The following is a 19,949-nucleotide window of genomic DNA, read 5'->3' as shown; positions in this document are numbered from 1 at the left end:
TTAAATGTTTACTAGTTTAAAAGGTATTTTTCTTCCTAGTAAATCATTTTATAACTTTGGTTTGACAAAAACAATCCTATGACTAATATGGAATTCACCCAAACGACATTTCAGTGCAAGTAATCTCTCTCTTTTTGAACAAAAGTTATAAAATCCATTAAATTCAAAGCAGTGAATCTCACAGTAAGATCAACAACAAAAGTTAGGGTTGAGTAATGAATGTAATAAAAGGATTTATTGTATTTTTTTTGTTTCTGTTTTAAACTGCAAAAACAAAAATATATCCTGAAAAGTTGATGTACACGATTCTCTAAATATATTTAAAAAAAGATGTGTCAGAAAAGGCACTTCACCTCTTTTATTCATGTCCTTGAACGTTCTTCCTCTTCCTGTTTCTCATTATCACTTCTTTAGTCCTTGTCTCTATTCTTTTTATACTTTTTAAATTACAGCACAAGAGGTTTTGACACACAAGAAGAAGATTTTACAAATTAAACAACAATATATTTCTTATATTTAGGGTATTTCTTTAATTTTATTCATAGTATTTCTTTGTTATTTCAGGTCATATCATTGAAGATGATGGGGAAAGATACACTTATATTAGTGTTTCTTCTGGCTGTAACAAGAGGTAAGTGTTGATTCACAGTTTTGAATTTTGACTCATCAGAACTCTTGTCATTCAGCTGCAAATCAAAATCCCAACTTTGAGTTCAACAACAACCCACTGACTGCCACAGAAGGATCCTGTGTTCAAATTAAGGGAAGCTTCAAAAAAGATGTCGATGTAAACGAAGGCTATTGGATTTGGTTAAAAGATGCTCAATGGAATGATGAAGAAAAGGACTTCGTGGGCACCGTCGTTCATAGTACTGATGTCGGGAAAAAACCCATCAGTCCAGAGTATGAAGGAAGAGTGACTTACATCAAAGAAGGGAAACAACTCACCATGACCATCTGTGACCTTAAAACAAAGGATAACGGAAAATATTCGTTAAGATTTTACAACACAAGAGACTGGGGAAAAAAAAGGCATTTAAGTGATGTTTCTCTCACGGTTGAAGGTAAATTGTAAATCTGTATTTTTTCTGAACACAAATATACGTATATAAAAGACTTTCATGAATAAACTGTTGACAACGCCATGTAGGACTTACAGTATCTGAGATTAAATAACAATTTTTAAAACATACATTTAAGTACAAGAACCTCTTGATCGTAGGAGTTACTGAGAAGAAAGCTTGATTTTGGACGTCCAGAGTTGATTCTCTGTTGTTTGTTTATTTGACGAAGACTTTTTAAAACCATTGATTTGTAAAAGACACTTATTAAATTACAATTAACATTGGACATGCATTCAATAGGTATGTGGAAGTGAAAAGTGATCTTCAAGGGGATTTATACTTTGTTTAAAAATGTTTTATATTTGTGTAATAAAAAGTTTAATTTCTGCAGAAAACCCATGCCTCGTCAGTTTTGAGGAACGAGCTACAGTTTACTCCGTGACACTTCAGTGTTCCACCCTCAGCTCGTGCACCAGTCGTCTACTAATAAAACCTCTGGACCGATCATCAACAATCGATGGCGGTGATGGACAACGTAGGACGGTCAGCTACGAAGCTAACTGGAAAGACAACGGGAGGCAGTTTTCCTGTCAAACCGAAGACAACAACGACCCGAATCTAGTCCGCAACCTCACTGTTAACATCAGACGTAAGTGAACCTTTTCTACCGTCAAGATCGAAGACACTGGTGGAACACGTGAGAATTCAAAGGCAATTAAATACTGAACAAGTCAAAAGTATTAGCATCAGCTAGTTGACCGCAGCAATAGTATCATCGTTGGATTGTGATTCATCTCCAGATGAACCCAGAGAGACGCGGGTGAGCGTCGTCAATGCCAACATGAAGTCTGACGTGGTGGAAAAGGACGAAGTGACCCTCGTCTGTTCATCAAGAGGGAACCCGGAGCCCACCTACAATTGGTATCTGGGGAGAGGGTGGAAATCCTCAGGACAAAACCTGACCTTCACTTCCATCAAACCTTCAGACAGTGGGACTTATACATGTGACGCTAAAAATGATCTCGGATTTCAACAGGATAGGGTTCAATTGAACGTTCAAGGTGAGATGATCAACTGTTGGTTCTTTTTTGATCAAAATTCCAGCAATTCTTCCCTGGCGTTCTTCAGTAGAAACTGGTGATTGAAAACAATCACTTATTCCAGTGGCGGCTTCTGATTCATTTGGTTAAAGAACGTTAGTGTGGAAGTCAATATGTGCCGACAGACTTTAAATTTCTAACACTGAGTTTGTGCATCAAAATCAGACTTTAAGATCAAAACCCTCAAAAATTGTTTTTAATAAAGTTTAATTTTCGGAAACATTTAAAAAATAAGCAATGTCAAAATAAAAGTGGTTGAATTGTGAAGGTTTTTTGTAATTTTTAGTATGATTTTATTTTGATATTATAAAAACTTTTACTTCAATACACTTGTTTGTTTGTTTGTTTGGCGGGGGTGGTTTACAACTTATTGATTTTAATTTAATTTTTTACATTGCATTCTTTTTTTTTACACCTAATTATAGCTACATTGAGTTGATTATATATATATATATATATATATATATATATATATATATATATATATATTCCTTTAGTAATAAATACTTAAAGAGCCTTAAACTGAACTTCATTAGTTTAAGTGTGTAACTCTTTACTGTCTATTTTCAGCTCTACTAGAAGTTGAGATCAAGACAACTAAAACTACAGTCAGACGAGGAATAAAGATGAGTTTGCAATGCATGGTGAAAAACAGTGACCCAGAAGCTCATAGGGTTGAATGGAAAAAGGATGGAGAAACTGTGTCTGTTGAGGATATTTACGTCATATTTAACCCTCAACCTGAGCACAGAGGTATTTATACCTGCACTGCCTGGAACAGATTTGGTTCTGGAACATCAAGTCCTCTGCAGATTCCGGTTGAATGTAAGTATGAACAGAAAAACCATTAGAAATTCTAAACACTGAACGTTTTTTTGTTCCTTAGACAAACCCACAAATACAAGAATATATACCAACATACCAAGCAAGACCATACGTTTGGATGAAACCCTCAAATTAACGTGTGATGTTGACGCCTATCCTCCACCTCGAAGTTTCTCCTGGTACAAAACAACTATTGGATCTTCAAACAACCGGCACATAGACTCGACCACCACCAATATCAAGACTATTACAAGAGTGCAGAGATCAGACGAAGGATGTTACCAGTGTGTCGCCAGAAATAGCATCGGAAGAGGAGAAATGAGTGAACCAAAGTGCATCGAAGTTCTGTGTTAGTATTTCAACTTATTATTAATTCTCTCTCTCTCTCTCTCTCTCTCTCTCTCTCTCTCTCTCTCTCTCTCTCTCTCTCTCTCTCTCTCTCTCTCTCTCTCTCTCTCTCTCTCTCTCTCTCTCTCTCTCTCTCTCTCTCTCTCTCTCTCTCTCTCTCTCTCTCTCTCTCTCTCTCTCTCTCTCTCTCTCTCTCTCTCTCTCTCTCTCTCTCTCTCTCTCTCTCTCTCTCTCTCTCTCTCTCTCTCTCTCTCTCTCTCTCTCTCTCTCTCTCTCAAAAGTTTATGAATTATAAAATGCACCATGACAGTTTAGCATTTCACCAGTAGAGGGCGACACCGTATTACTGTTTTTAACTTTCACTTGTGTTGCAGACAAACCCATGACTGTGAAAGTCCAGGTTGAACCAAGTCAGGAGGTGAAGGAGAACACGTTGATGACTTTTCAATGCCAATCACAGTCTCATCCCCCGGTGACCTCGGTGACCTGGACCAAGATGACCAACGGAAGAGCAGAAGATCTGGGTCGATCTCAGACTTTGACTCTGCAGTCAGTCTCGTCCGCTGATAGTGGAGAGTATCGCTGCACAGCCCATAATGAAGTCGGAGCCTCAGAGTCTCCTCCGGTTAACGTCAGGGTCATGTGTAAGATGAAGACTCTTATTTTTTTCCATTTATTTGCTTGGGATCTCAAATTTGAGAAAATGTCGTTGTTGTTTCTTTTGGAAAATAATGAAAAGGGCAAAACTAAAAGCAAGAAAACTTGAAAGTGTTGTCCAACACAAAGTAAGTAATAACTTAACAAAATTGGACGCTGGATTTTTGACGGCAGCATCAATAAATGTAAGTGCTGCATGAGGCCCCTGGACCGTACTTTGCTCCCCCCCCAACTTCTTCAGTTTTCAGTTTATTTTGATGATTTATTGATCTTAATTAACAACTGAAAATCTGATGTAAATTATTGAGATAGTTTGACGAGTGTTATCAGATTTTCTCAACCACAGGCATTAACATTAAGAAGTTAATCATTGATTGTGTTTTAGGAATGGAATGTGTGGAAATTTATTTAAAGAACACATAACAGGTTTACTAATACTAGCCATAACGACAAACACTAACATTTGTCTGCGTCATTTAAGAGAAGCTGTAATTCATTCTAATCTAGTCTAACTTTTTTTTTGTTCCTTAGACAAACCCACAAATACAAAAATATCTACCAACATACAAAGCAAGAGCATACGTTTGTATGAAACACTCAAATTAAGGTGTGATGTTGACGCCTATCCTCCACCTCGAAGTTTCTTCTGGTACAAAACAACTATTGGATCTTCAAACAACCGGCACATAGACTCGACCACCACCAATAGCAAGACTATTACAAGAGTGCAGATATCAGACGAAGGTTGTTACCAGTGTGTCGCCAGAAACAGCATCGGAAGAGGAGACATGAGTGAATCAAAGTGCATCGAAGTTCTGTGTTAGTATTTCAACTTATTATTAATTCTCTCTCTCTCTCAAAAGTTTATGAATTATAAAATGCACCATGACAATTTAGCATTTCACCAGTAGAGGGCGACACCGTATTACTGTTTTTAACTTTCACTTGTGTTGCAGACAAACCCATGACTGTGAAAGTCCAGGTTGAACCAAGTCAGGAGGTGAAGGAGAACACGTTGATGACTTTTCAATGCCAATCACAGTCTCATCCCCCGGTGACCTCGGTGACCTGGACCAAGACGACCAACGGCAGAGCAGAAGATCTGGATCGATCTCAGACTTTCTCTCTGCAGTCAGTCTCGTCCGCTGATAGTGGAGAGTATCGCTGCACAGCCCATAATGAAGTCGGAGCCTCAGAGTCTCCTCCGGTTAACGTCAGGATCATGTGTAAGATGAAGACTCTTATTTTCCCATTTATCTGCTTGGGATCACGAATTTAAGAAAATGTCACATAATTCAAAACGTCATTCTTATTTATTCGAGTTATTGGGGTCTGTTGGATGTAAACTGTCGTTTAATTAAACACAGTTCAAAGGGGCAAAGGTCATAAGAAACAGCTTAGCCAATTGTTTGCTAGAAATCAAACAATGGCTGAGTGAAAACACTTTACAGCTAAATTTGGACAAAACTGAAACTCTGGAGATTGCTCCTGATGATAAGGTTCCAGGGTTGAGTCAGTACTTGGGTGACTTAGGTCAGTCTGTCAAACTGAGCCTGAGAAACCTGGGTGTTGTATTTGATAAAGACATGTCTCTTGTTCAACACTGCAGAAAACTGACCAGAAACTGTTTCCTTCAACTGAGAAAAATCTCTAAACTTAGGAAAATGTTGTCGGAAAATGATCTGGAGCTTGTAATCCAGCTCGGGCTCTGAGGTCTGTGGATCAGAATCTACTTATGGTTCCACGCACACGGTTCAGGACCAGAGGAGAGAAATCTTTTCAGGCTGTTGCTCCTAAGCTTTGGAACGATCTTCCTCTCTCTTTGCGCTTGATGGATCTACTGACTCCTTTAAGAAACATCTTAAGACGTTTCTATTTGTTCAGGCTTTTCCTTGATTTTCTGGAACTTCTGTTGTGTTATCAGTTTTATCTTGATCTTTAAAGTATATACTTTATTGAATATTGTTTTGATTGATAAAGCGCTTTGTGACCCTGGTCTGGAAAAGCGCTATACAAATAAAAATTACTTACTTACATACTTACTATATGCGAGCAAAGAGAAAGGTTATCTATCATGTTACTGTATTTCAACACATTTTACTTATTACTACTCTTGGATTTACACCATCTTTTATTCATTTTATGTATTTTGACTGTTAAGTCACTACAGAACATTTTGTGTAAATAATTTATGAATGAATAAATATACCACGCAATTTAGCATTTCACCAGTAGAGGGCGACACCTAATTACTGTTTTTAACTTTCACTTGCGTTGCAGACAAACCCATGACTGTGAAAGTCCAGGTTGAACCAAGTCAGGAGGTGAAGGAGAACACGTTGATGACTTTTCAATGCCAATCACAGTCTCATCCCCCGGTGACCTCGGTGACCTGGACCAAGACGACCAACGGAAGAGCAGAAGATCTGGGTCGATCTCAGACTTTGACTCTGCAGTCAGTCTCGTCTGCTGATAGTGGAGAGTATCGCTGCACAGCCCATAATGAAGTCGGAGCCTCAGAGTCTCCTCCGGTTAACGTCAGGATCAAGTGTAAGATGAAGACTCTTATTTTTCCCATTTATCTGCTTGGGATCTCAAATTTAAGAAAATGTCACATAATTGAATACTTCATTCTTATTTATTCGAGATATTGGGGTCTGTTAGATTAAACTTTCGTTTAATTAAACACAGTTCAAAGTGGCAAAGGTCATAAGAAACAACTATATGCGAGCAAAGAGAAAGGTTATCTATCATGTTACTGTATTTCAACACATTTTACTTCTTACTACTTTTGGATTTACACCATCTTTTATTCATTTTATGTATTTTGACTGTTAAGTCACTACAGAACATTTTGTTTAAATAATTTATGAATGATTAAATATACCACGCAATTAAGCATTTCACCAGTAGAGGGCGAATCTTCATTACTGTTGTTTTCTTTGAAACGTTTTTCTGTTCAGATGTTCCAAGAGACGTCAAGATCCTGAAAGAGCAGCAGTTACCAGACCAAACAGGATCCGTGACGCTCACGTGCAGCGCTCAAAGCTACCCACAAGTCCAACAATACCTCTGGTACCTGAAGAAGACAGATGGACAAAATGACTCCCAAGTGTCGAGTCAGCAGAATCACACTGTGGACTCTGACAAGCCTGGGATCTACTATTGCTCCGCCAGAAACCAACTAGGTGAAAAGAGTTCGGAACCAGTGGAGATATTTTTGGAAAGTGAGTAAAAACTCCATCAGAACATTGACATTTAAATGATAATAACATATTTATTAAATGTTTTATTCAAGTATGAGATTCAACTAATGTTCTGTTTCAATACAGGCGTCTTTATGAAAGTCCTGAAGTACGTTTCCATCTGTGCTTCACTTCTGCTCATTCCTCTAGTATTTTGTCTCATCTTCAAGTAAGTCATAACATTAACACCATTTTTATTTTCATCTTGTACTAATTTGCCTTTTATTTAACATTACTTTTCAACCGCTGGATTTGGAGGAAATTCAAACATCGACAGGTAAGTTTTTCATTTCATACAAATAAATAAATACACATTTATTACGAGACAAAAATAAATAAATACTTATTTTTTACCTTAAAAATGTAATGACAACGAAACATTAACTCCACACGCTTTTGTAATGTTACGTTATTTCATGATTTTATTTTTAATTGGGTTAATTTTGCTCGAAAAGAATGAATAAAAAATATTGGATAGTAAGTGAGGACATGGTTTCATTTATTTGCAGAATTTTCTCCATGACATTAATCCAATGTTGAATTTTTCATTTAACTTTGCTGTAACTTGATCTTTCTAACTCCTTAAAATTAAAATATCATTTTAATAAAGTTTAATGATGATGATCATGATGTGACCAATAAAAAACATCATCGTCATGATCAAATTAGTAGATACACTACACTTTATTTGCAGAATCAAGCGGTTAAAAACCCAAAGGAAGTTCAAGCCGGACCTTCTTCAGAGGAGCCTCTGAATTATACTTCAGTGTGTTCTAGAGAAAAGTGAGTTTTATAATACGTTTCTGTCTGAAAATGATGGATTAATTGTTTTGTTTTCATAGAAAGCCAAGACCAGAAGACGTGTACGCTGTTGTATCCAAACAACATAAGCGAAAAAAAGTTAAATAATTATTTTCTTTTTTTTTTCCAAGCATTTAATAATTTATAGTACTTTTTTCTAGGCTGCTCGAAATGATGCAAAAAAGTCTCCATCAAAGCATGACAGCAGTGACCAGGAAGTGGAGATGAATTATTCCGAAGTGAAGTTCACAGCTAACAGACCAAACTGCAAAGTCAGCAAATCAAGCAGCTTTGAAGAAGAGGAGACGGAATACTCATCGATCAAAGTCTGAGGAGAAGAAAAGTAGAACAGAATTGATCTTTTAAATCCTTCAATATTTTTCAAACAGAAGATAATTGAAGAACCATTGTTTAATTTTCTTGGATCTTTCATGTTGCTTAAGTTCTGCTGTTGAAACAAAAGAGTCCAAATAAAAAAAAAGTTTCTATACGTTTGTAATTTATGAAAAGAAGTTTTGTATGTTTTAGACTACTAGGTTCATGTTCTGGCAGATCATTTAAACACAAAGAAATGTTACCCAGATTGACAATTGTCTCAAAAATCAGAAGAAGAAAAAAATGACATTCTTTCCTATGGAAAATTAATAAAAATAGTCAAAAATCAACATCTCTAAAAATTGAGAAACAATGCTGCGAAAACCAATAGAAATGTTCAGCAGACAATGTGAACAAAATGTAACCTAAATACCGAAAATGTGACTTCATAAGTCCCAAAAATCTGATAAAAAAAAAAACGATTTTTCATTTGAAAAAGTTTTTTTTTCTTTTTTTTAATACACAGAATAGAATGTTTCTAAAATGGTAAAACATTTTGTGGGGGTTTTGTGTTCCGGTGAACCGACCCCTCCCCAGTCTCGTACTGGTAATCGTGGTGGTGGAAAATGAAGGACAGACACATGGATGAGTTTAAGAAAAATGCTCGTTCAGAGAATTATGCAAAAGTCAGAGACAAACTTAGGTGAACACAGGTGCTAGCAAGCAGAGAGATCTATCGCAGACGTCTTTGAATGCCAGAACGCAAAGATCTCACAAAATGGTGGATCTTTTATAGTATGAATATTCATGTTAACGCCTCTAGTCATTGGTGCATGTAGGATTGGTCAGTAACTGTAAACACTTGATTCTAAGATGGCCGCCGCACGTGGCTGTCGTGGAAATTCACCAAAGTTTGTTGTCTTTTTTTTTGTTTTACAAAAAGCAAACATGGTGTTCGGGTGGACACATCAACGTTACCCACATTTTAAAACATGACTTTCTGATTTATTTTTTTTTACTTTTAAAAAATGTCCCGAAATGAAAGTGTCTATAAATGGAGAAAGAAAAATGCATCATAAAAAATTCATGTGATCACAAATGAATGGTCACCAACATTTGAAAGTTGGGTTTACCGAAGTCTCAAAAATTCAGAAAAAAAAAAAAAATCACCTTGAAAATTGAAAAAAAAATGCTCAAAAATCAAAGTCTAACATAACTCCTCTTAATGTATGGAAAGAAAATGCATAAAAACCAAAGTTCTTCATATTACAGACTGTATGACCACACAAAAAATATAGTAACATTTCAAAATGTGATCTTTTTGCGGAGTTAGTCTCGAATTCTCAAAATGATTTAAGTCTAAAATGGGGAAAGAAATGATGAAAAACAATGTCCCAGCGGACCATGTTACACATGTGTAAAATTATTTGTGTTACCTAAATTTTAAATATATACATTTCTGAAGTCTCAAAAGCCCAGTAAAAAATGAATTTTTTTATTTGACGAAGTAAAAAAAAAAATGTCTGGAAATCAATGTCACCAAAATGGTTTGGCACATGGCAGCGATAAACAACACAAATACAATGATAATTTGCAGTCAAAACTCTTGTTGGTCACATTTATCACTTTAAAAATAATTTAACTTGTATGTAAACCTTCCTATTATGTCACTAGAGTCATTATTCAATATTTATTGTCATAGTCATTTTTCTGATTAATATTTTCATGCAATAATTCATAATCATTTGAATTACTCATTTTCATAACTGATTAATTACAACTCCGATCGGCACCAAAATTATAAATCATGTTACGATACAACATTTTTGTTTAAATCTTTTATGAATGACAAAATATACCACCATGTTCGGTTTAAATGATGATAATTCATGATTCTTATCTTGTGGAAAAAGTTTCTGACCATTGAAATCCTTGTTCCCATTTTGGTGAGAGTTTTTTCGTCAGCAATCGTTTTTGGTTTGGTCCTGCGTTGCTTCAGGTAATTTTGATGTGTTGTTATATTACACTTTGTTGGTCGTTATGAATGAAAAACACACAACTAAATGTCTTCTCAGAAACAAACACAGGTCAGAAAATCACGATGACTCGGTCAAGATGGTAAGTTTTCTTTGGAAACCCTGTTACTCTAAACAACATCCAGCAATAAACAGTCTTTAAACTTACAGTTTGAAGATTCCAAGTCAGGGGTAGAATGCGAGGCGGTTTGCTTGGGTTCAGACCAGCAGATGCAGTCAGAGGAGAAGTTAGTTGTGATCCTGTAACCAATCAAAGGGCAAGGCGATGGAACAGGAACAGAGACGATGTGATCAGACAAAGAGGAATTTTTCTTCACGCATATTGTAAAGTTCCCTTTGAAACCATCAAGTTATCCATCACAATACAATAAAACCCATCTTTATTCTACAAACTAGCAGTTAAACTGATGAGGCTTCTTGAAATATTAATCTCATTACCTGATCTCTGGTAGTTAACGCTTGTGTTGTCTCTGGGTCAAGGTGACCCGTTTGTGGTAGACCTTATGTATAAGTTAATTTGTCAAAAGCCTGTTGTTTCTTAAATTCTCTGAAGACTTTTTCAACATGAACAATTTCTGGTGCCTTTAGGAAATATTTGCTAATTTCAAAATCTTCTTCACATTTTGAGCAATTATTTAAAAAGAAAAAAAAATGTAACCCTAGCCCTTACACTAACAATTTAATTGTTTTATTTTATTTCTTCAATTTTTTCCAAGACTGTCTTTATTTAACAATCTTCTTTTCTTTTTATTATTTCATTGTGTTTTTCTAAATCACCTTTTTTTTCAAATTAAATTACAGTGACTTTGTCAACTTCCATTTCAACTGTTTTTTTTTTCTATTAGGTGTTGGGGAATTTAAATGACTAATCGAGCAAATGCATAGAAAAGAAGTGTGAAGAGCGTTAGGAGATAAAATAACGAATAACTTGATAAATTTCATGAACTAATACTAATATTTTGGACTATTTTATTCTGTCATAGCATTGAATTTGGTTGCTGTGGAGGGGATTTAAGCTATTTAGAAAAAGAAAATCCTATCCTTTGTTTAAAGAGTTAACTTGTGCTAACGACTACTCAATTCAGGACATCGAGTTTTTAAACAATATTTGAAGGAGTGACATGTGAGAAACATTTAAACATTTTTTATAGATGCTGACACACCTTTTCCACCTCCCCCACAGACTATATGTTTTATATATGGTGTCTTGTTTATTTAAAGTGAGGTTTAACTTGAATTTTTGAATGCATTTGGTTGGAAAACATCATTTTATTGGTGCCATCTTTATTTATGAAGGTTTTGATATTCACTTATACGAATGGCTTTTATTTTGTGCTGCTCCGTGAAGATCTGGACATTTTTTGGAGAAATCATAAATCACAGCCGACCATCAAAACATTAAAACATATGAAACATTTATTGTGAAATAATCTTACAAATATAACAAATTACCTCCCTGCTTTAGGTATACTCTGTCATAGTTCTTTAACAGTTAATAAATGCAATAATTTTATATAAATAAAACTTAAGACAGCACTGTAAAATGTGTTTCTTGCTACTTCACGTGAAGATTGTTCTTGCAATGTTGTGAGAACTTGACTGCTGTGCATTTATTTATGAAACAAGAGAATACCTTTGGTTTCCTGTTTTATCTTTCTGGATGCCACAAAAATCTCAGTTCTTTTCATTTTTTTTTTTTTCATTTGCTCCCTCATGCTTAAAAATCACCTTTACTTTGTGAATTATTCATTAATGTCTTTTAACAAGTTTTGAATGTATTTAAAAATATATATAAGTAGTTATGGATGTTTTTATAGATGGATGCGTTATTGCTGCTTGACCAAATAATTTCTCCTCCACGTATCAATAAAGTATCTGTCCATCCATCCATCCATCCATCCATCCATCCATCCATCCATCCATCCATCCATCATCCATCCATCCATCCATCCATCTTTTGACATTATGGAAATAATGGAAAAACTGTTTTCAGCCAACACGGTAAATTCCAGTCATAGTCAAAAAGCACTGTTGAATGATTATCTACAGAGTTCAACTTATTTTTGTGGTTTACAAAATTAAAACAATTAACATGATTTAAAAAACTAAAACTAAAAATGTAATGTACAACCTCTAAATGAATCCCTCCTTTGATAACTGATCTCTTTCCTGCAGAGATGGCAGAGGTTCTTAAAAGCCTCAACCTCCTGGGGACACTGAAAGAGTCGATGGAGAGCAACCAACTTGCCGACATCAAGGATGCTGTGGAAGATCTCCTGTTGAGCAGGATCAACTTGGGCATTTTTTGAGACCGCAGCCACGAGAAATATACCTTCATGAACTCTCTCCGAGGGGTTGGACCTGGAGATGAAGGAGCAGCTCCTTCACCGACTCTCGAAGGGGATGTAGAGAGCTACCCTGACCCTAAACACCAGGACTTTCGCTTGTGGGACCTGCTTCCTGTACCAAATGGGACTACGGTTGACATGGACAGCTACATAGACAAAGTAAAATTCCTTCGCTACAATGCGGTCTTTTTGACATTTGCACAGACGCCTGAAGCTAATGCAGTTGAGCTGTTTTCAGAGGCCCGGTCACTACAGAGACAAAATGTGTTTGTTATTATCTTATGTTCGGCGACAGAAACCCAAGAAGACGTGGAGCTAAAGAGGAAGGCTTCCATGGAGGTGCTAGCATCACATGGAATTAGCCAGCCCAAAGTATACTTGGTGTTGCCCTCCAATCTAGAGAAGTTTGACTTCCCTGCTCTTTTGGAGGACCTGACCAAAGACCTTCCAGAGATCAGAAGTCAAGCTCTTCTCCTGGCTCTACCAGCGCTCACACCGGAGCTCATCGCCCAAAAAAAGGAGGCTTTTAAAGCTCTAGTCTGGGCAGCTGCCTCGCTCTCTGGTGGGATTTCAACCCTCCCTGTTCCCTTCGTGGCGTCCATGGTGGATTCAAGTGTAGCAGTTCGTATTCTGTCAAAGGCACAGACATCTCTCTGCCTCGACGACAAGTCCGTTGAGCAACTCGCCCGACGGATGGGCGTCGAACCCGCTGCACTGAAATGTTTAAGGACTTGCGTGCTCTCAGTGGAGGTGAGCAAAGCTGAGGTGAAGAGGCGACTGGTCGCGGCAGAGAATGAGCTGGACACTTTTTCCTCCAGGCTGGTGGAGATGGCGATGCCCAGGCACGCCCGCTACGCTAGTCGCTCTTTTTCCGCCATGATGCAAGCGTTAAATAGTGCCATCGAGGAAATGGCAGCTGATGCCGAACGTATACTGATGTCTGCCCGAGCATAAAAATAAAACACACAGCAGAAGATGAACGTTGTTCTCCAGTAGTTACTTACGCCAATGGCCAAAATAAAGATGCGGCACCTGTTTACAAAACTGTGACGAATGAATACAGGCTTGACTTGTTTTTTGAGTATTTGTCGCAATTGTGGTAGTTAATGTAAACTGAGCTCAAGTTGCTTCATTAAAATGAACGGACATTTTTGCCTATAACTCTAAAAAGAACAGATTACTCTGAAAATAATCCTAACCCTTAGTCTACATGAGGGGGAGTAGAACATTTGTGAAGTTTGAACTTTGGGTTAACTACACTTTAAGTCGCACATTAGACAATAAGAAAGTTGATTAAGCAGTGACCACTAAACTAACAACCACTACACTGACGCACACTAACAGGAAGTGAAACGACTCTCACATTAGAAAAGTGAGCATTGAAGATGAACTGTGACTTCCTCTTGATACCATTTTGCTTGAGCTGCTCATGTTCTCAGAGGTAAGTTTAAACTTTATTATATTAAGAAACATGCTGATGAAAGTAAATTACAAGTATTTTTTTTAAGTCATTAACAAATTATAGTTCAATAATTGACTAAAACAATAATTTGGAATTGTATAGAAATATGTGTTCGTTTTAAATGTTTATTAGTTTAAAAGGTATTTTTATTCTTAGTAAATCATTTTATAACTTTTGTTTAACAAAAACAATCCTATGAATAATATGGAATTCACCCAAAGAATATATTCTACTAATAATAAATCCAATTTCTCGACGTTTCAGTGCAAGTAATCTCTCTCTTTTTTGGTCAAAAGTTATAACATCCATTAAATTCTAAGCAGTGAATCTCAAAATAGGAGCAACAACAAAAGTTAGGGTAAAGTAATGAATCTAATAAAAGGATTTATTGTATTTTCTTTTGTTCGGTTTTAAACTGCAAAAACAAAATATATCCTCAAAAGTTGACGTACACGATTCTCTTAATATATTTAAAAAAAGATGTGTCAGAAAAGGCACTTCACCTTTTTTATTCATGTCTTTGAACGTTCTTCCTCTTCCTGTTTCTCATTATCACTTCTTTAGTCCTTGTCTCTATTCTTTTTGTGCTTTTTAAATTACAGCACAAGAGGTTTTGACACACAAGAAGAAGATTTTACAAATAAAACAACAATATATTTCTTATATTTAGGGTATTTCTTTAATTTTATTCATAGTATTTATTTGTTATTTCAGGTCATATCATTGAAGATGATGGGGAAAGATAAACTTCTATTAGTGTTTCTTCTGGCTGTAACATGAGGTAAGTGTTGATTCACAGTTTTGAATTTTGACTCATCAGAACTCTTGTCATTCAGCTGCAAATCAAAATCCCAACTTTGAGTTCAACAACAACCCACTGACCGCCACAGAAGGATCCTGTGTTCAAATTAAGGGAAGCTTCAAAAAAGATGTCGATGTAAACGAAGCCTATTGGATTTGGTTAAAAGATGCTCAATGGAATTATAAAGAACGTGACTTCGTGGGCACCGTCGTTCATAGTACTGATGTCGGGCAAAAACCCATCAGTCCAGAGTATGAAGGAAGAGTGACTTACATCAAAGAAGGGAAACATTATTCGTTGAGATTTTAGTACAAGAACGTCTTGATCGTAGGAGTTACTGAGAAGAAAGCTTGATTTTGGACGTCCAGAGTTGAAACTCCATCAAATCTCTTTACTCAGAGACACTTCCTAACATCAACTACTGCTTTAAAACCCAACAAAAAAAATCTGATGTTTGTTTACTTGACGAAGACTTTTAAAACCATTGATTTGTAAAAGACACTTGTTAAATTACAATTAGCTTTACCATTCTTTTTACATTGGATTCTTTTTTTTACACCTAATTATAGTTACATTGAGTTGATTATATATATATATATATATATATTTATACAGGTATATATATTTTAGTCATAAATACTTAAAGAGTTTTAAACTGAACTTGCAAATCATTAGTCTAAATGTATAACTATGTACTGTCTATTTTCAGCTCTACCAGAAGTTGAGATCAAGACGACTAAAACTACAGTCAGACGAGGAATAAAGATGAGTTTGCAATGCATGGTGAAAAACAGTGACCCAGAAGCTCATAGGGTTGAATGGAAAAAAGATGGAGAAACTGTTTCTGTAGAGGATAATTATGTCATATTTAACACTCAACCTGAGCACAGAGGTATTTATACCTGCACTGCCTGGAACAGATTTGGTTCTGGAACATCAAGTCCTCTGCAGATTCCGGTTGAATGTAAGTATGAACAGAAAAAACATTAGAAATTCTAAACACTGAACTTTTTTTTTGTTCCTTAGACAAACCCACAAATACAAGAATATCTACCAACATACCAAGCAAGACCATACGTTTGGATGAAACCCTCAAATTAACATGTGATGTTGACGCCTATCCTCCACCTCGAAGTTTCTACTGGTACAAAACAACTATTGGATCTTCAAACAACCGGCACATAGACTCGACCACCACCAATAGCAAGACTATTACAAGAGTGCAGAGATCAGACGAAGGTTGTTACCAGTGCGTCGCCAGAAACAGCATCGGAAGAGGAGACATGAGTGAACCAAAGTGCATCGAAGTTCTGTGTTAGTATTTCAACTTATTATTAATTCGCTCTCTCTCTCAAAAGTTTATGAATTATAAAATGCACCACGACAATTTATCATTTCACCAGTAGAGGGCGACACCTAATTACTGTTTTTAACTTTCACTTGTGTTGCAGACAAACCCATGACTGTGAAAGTCCAGGTTGAACCAAGTCAGGAGGTGAAGGAGAACACGTTGATGACTTTTCAATGCCAATCACAGTCTCATCCCCCGGTGACCTCGGTGACCTGGACCAAGACGACCAACGGCAGAGCAGAAGCTCTGGATCGATCTCAGACTTTCACTCTGCAGTCAGTCTCGTCCGCTGATAGTGGAGAGTATCGCTGCACAGCCCATAATGAAGTCGGAGCCTCAGAGTCTCCTCCGGTTAACGTCAGGGTCATGTGTAAGATGAAGACCTTTTTTTTTTCCATTTATTTGCTTGGGATCTCAAATTTGAGAAAATGTCGTTGTTGTTTCTTTTGGAAAATAATGAAAAGGGCAAAACTAAAAGCAAGAAAACTTGAAAGTGTTGTCCAACACAAAGTAAGTAATAACTTAACAAAATTGGACGCTGGATTTTTGACGGCAGCATCAATAAATGTAAGTGCTGCATGAGGCCCCTGGACCGTACTTTGCTGTACTGTGAGCAGAGACAGTTGGTGGTGAAATGTGAGTCGTTTTGAAGTGAATAACATTCCACGACTACACAATACTTTCACTTGTGTTGAAGACAACAATTGATCTTCGTCCTCTATTGTACTCATCCGTATGTGTCTGTCTGTACAAAACTCTATTTTCATTGAAAGATTGACATTAGAAAATGTACTTAAGCCCCGCCCACTGAAAACAAATAGTTTTTCTGGAGAGGAAATCTTGTTTACCATTACCACACCCACTCTGGCGTAATTAGTAAAACATCAAGATGTTACCGCAGGTCATTAATCCCGGAAGTCTCCACCTCCAAGGGACAGAGTTTTTGTAGGATATACATTTGTTTAAGAATGATACAAGTCTAGAGTAGACATTCTTATCACCTATCTTATCATCTTTGCGCTTTAATATGTTTTTATACTTACAGACGAATATGTTTCAAACTTATTTCTTTCACTTAATAGTAACCTTCCTATTATTTCACTAGAGTCGTTATTCAATATTTATTGTTCAAATGTTGTTTACATTTCATGATTCTTATCATTTATTGTTTTCCAATTAATATTTACATACAATAATTCCAACATTTTGTTATAACTCATTAACTACAACTCCGATGGGCACCAAAATGATAAATCATGTACAACATTTTTGTTTAAATCATTTATGAATGCTAAAATATACCACCACGTTTCGGTTCAATACACGTCTTAATGAAAGTCCTGAAGGTTTCCATTTCTGCTTCATAAGCTCGATATAAGATGAAAACACTGACAACACACGTGGATGTTACTGTGACTTGTATGAACCATGTTTTCTGATCCTATTCAATTGTGTGAAAAAATGATGTTTCCAACCTTATTTTCTTTTTCAGTGTTTGCTGGGATCTTGAACGGGTCATGTGAACGACATGCAGGAGTTCTCACTTGTGTCTGCGGCAGTCGTGGACGTCCCTTACCCTCCATCTCCTGGCCACTGCTGACCAACCACAGTGACTATACCGTCAACACCAACGTATCAGAAGATGGAATCATGAGCAGCATCAGTGTGAGAGATGATCACAGTGTGAAAGTCCAGTGTGTTGTCGGCCAAAAAAACAGAGAAACAAAACAGGAACTTCTCGTTCGCAACGTTAACTCTAACCGTGAGAGTAATTTTCTTGTCTTCAAAGTACAGTGAACACTCTTACATTAATGATTCTTATCTTGACCACAGGCCAGTGGAAAAAGTTTCTGACCATTGAAAACCTTGTTCCCATTTTGGTGAGAGTTTTTTCGTCAGCAATCGTTTTTGGTTTGGTCCTGCGTTGCTTCAGGTAATTTTGATGTGTTGTTATATTACACTTTTGTTGGTCGTTATGAATGAAAAACACACAACTAAATGTCTTCTCAGAAACAAACACAGGTCAGAAAATCATGATGACTTGGTCAAGATGGTAAGTTTTCTTTCAAAACCCTGTTTCTCTAAACAACATCCAGAAATAAACAGTCTTTAAACTTACAGTTTGAAGATTCCAAGTCAGGGGTAGAATGCGAGGTGGTTATCCATCACAATACAAAAAAACAACTTTATTCTATAAACCAGCAGTTAAACTGATGAGGCTTCTTGAAATATTAATCTCATTACCAGATCTCTGGTAGTTAACGCTTGTGTTGTCTCTGGGTCAAGGTGACCCGTTTGTGGTAGCCCTTATGTATAAGTTAATTTGTCAAAAGCCTGTTTTTTCTTATATTCTCTGAATACTTTTTAAACATGAACAATTTCTGGTGCCTTCAGGAAATATTTGCTAATTTCAAAATCGTCTTCACATTTTGAGCAATTATTTAAAAAAAAAAAATGTAACCCTAGCCCTTACACTAACTAGTTTAATTGTTTTATTTTATTTTTTCAATTTGTTCCTTTCTTTCTTTATTTAACAATCTTCTTTTATTTGTATTATTTCATTGTGTTTTTCTAAATCCAATTTCAACCGAACCTCAACCCTTACCTTAACCCAATGACTCACCAGGAGTCAAGAAAGGAAGAATACGATTCTGAACTTTTTCACCTTTTTTTTTAAAATCAAATTCTAGTGACTTTGTCAACTTCCATTTCAACTGGGTTTTTTTTCTATTAGGTGTTGGGGAATTTTAAATGAAAGATGCAGCTTACTCACAAGGTTCTGAAGAACATTTACCCCTCCTTTAGATGATAGTGTCGAGAATAACAAGGTAGAAGCCGAATTAAGCACCAAAATAATTCTACTTCAAAATGTGTTTTAAATAGGAAAACCAAGCAGAAGAATACGAGGACTTCGATCCAGAGGAATCATCTCCAAGACAATGATTCAATCGCCGCAGTTGCACCACAGATCACAGAAATCAAGAGTTGGCTTCAGTCACAAGGGAAAGAGAAAATCTATCGTCTGTCATAATGTTATGGATACATTATAGTTTTGATCATCGTCTCATATCATCTCTTGCCTCACTTTTTTATGCTCCTCACTTAAATAAAAGGTTAAAAATGTGTTGTAACGCTCTAAAAAAATAAATGAAAAGAAAGAGGAAATTGTGTTTTAATTATCATAATGAAGATCATGTTACGATCATTTATCTTAGAACATCTGCTAACTTCCTCCACCAACTCCTTTTCTCACCCATCATCTGATATCTCATGTTTCAATGTAATTGTAGATATGCATTAATAAAATGTTCATTTTTACCAAGAAAATGCCTGTGTCTGCAAAAGTCTTATTTAAATTTAGTTAGTTGAAAAGAAAATAATTTATTTTATAAAAAAAAGTCTATAATGGTTGAGACTATGACAAAGACACCTGCAGGAGCCAAAGATCTCACTCGGGCAAGTTTTCACATATTATAGTTTGATATGATTCACTTGATCTGTAGTAGTAGCTCCACAACACAGATGGAGTGAAAAGAGAAATATATGTGAGGTTTAGACTAGAGCCGAACCCAAGTGCAGAAGTAAACAACCAGAA

The 19,949-nt window shown here is 36.2% G+C and overlaps 1 protein-coding gene and 1 pseudogene across 1 annotated transcript; both read left to right on the top strand.

Annotated features, from left to right (window-relative positions):
• The first annotated feature begins 577 nt into the window (after nucleotides 1-577).
• Nucleotides 578-19,667, top strand: LOC148062404 (B-cell receptor CD22-like). The gene is made up of 20 exons (XM_087779095.1): nucleotides 578-631; nucleotides 687-1,064; nucleotides 1,456-1,713; nucleotides 1,865-2,125; nucleotides 2,735-2,989; nucleotides 3,051-3,338; nucleotides 3,712-3,981; nucleotides 6,958-7,221; nucleotides 7,327-7,409; nucleotides 7,490-7,516; nucleotides 7,934-8,022; nucleotides 8,082-8,139; nucleotides 8,202-8,366; nucleotides 15,894-15,960; nucleotides 16,030-16,317; nucleotides 16,455-16,724; nucleotides 17,847-18,116; nucleotides 18,188-18,287; nucleotides 18,365-18,407; nucleotides 19,238-19,667. The coding sequence occupies exons 1-20, from the start codon at nucleotides 580-582 to the stop codon at nucleotides 19,295-19,297; spliced, it is 3,546 nt and encodes a 1,181-aa protein (XP_087635221.1). The 5' UTR covers nucleotides 578-579; the 3' UTR covers nucleotides 19,298-19,667.
• LOC148062405 (interferon-inducible GTPase 5-like) lies at nucleotides 12,569-13,693 on the top strand (annotated as a pseudogene).
• Nucleotides 19,668-19,949: the final 282 nt, after the last annotated feature.

Source organism: Callionymus lyra, chromosome 17 (assembly GCF_982586985.1).
Source record: "Callionymus lyra chromosome 17, fCalLyr1.hap1.1, whole genome shotgun sequence".
NCBI lineage: Eukaryota > Metazoa > Chordata > Actinopteri > Syngnathiformes > Callionymidae > Callionymus > Callionymus lyra.
This window is presented reverse-complemented; position numbering and strand designations above follow the sequence as displayed.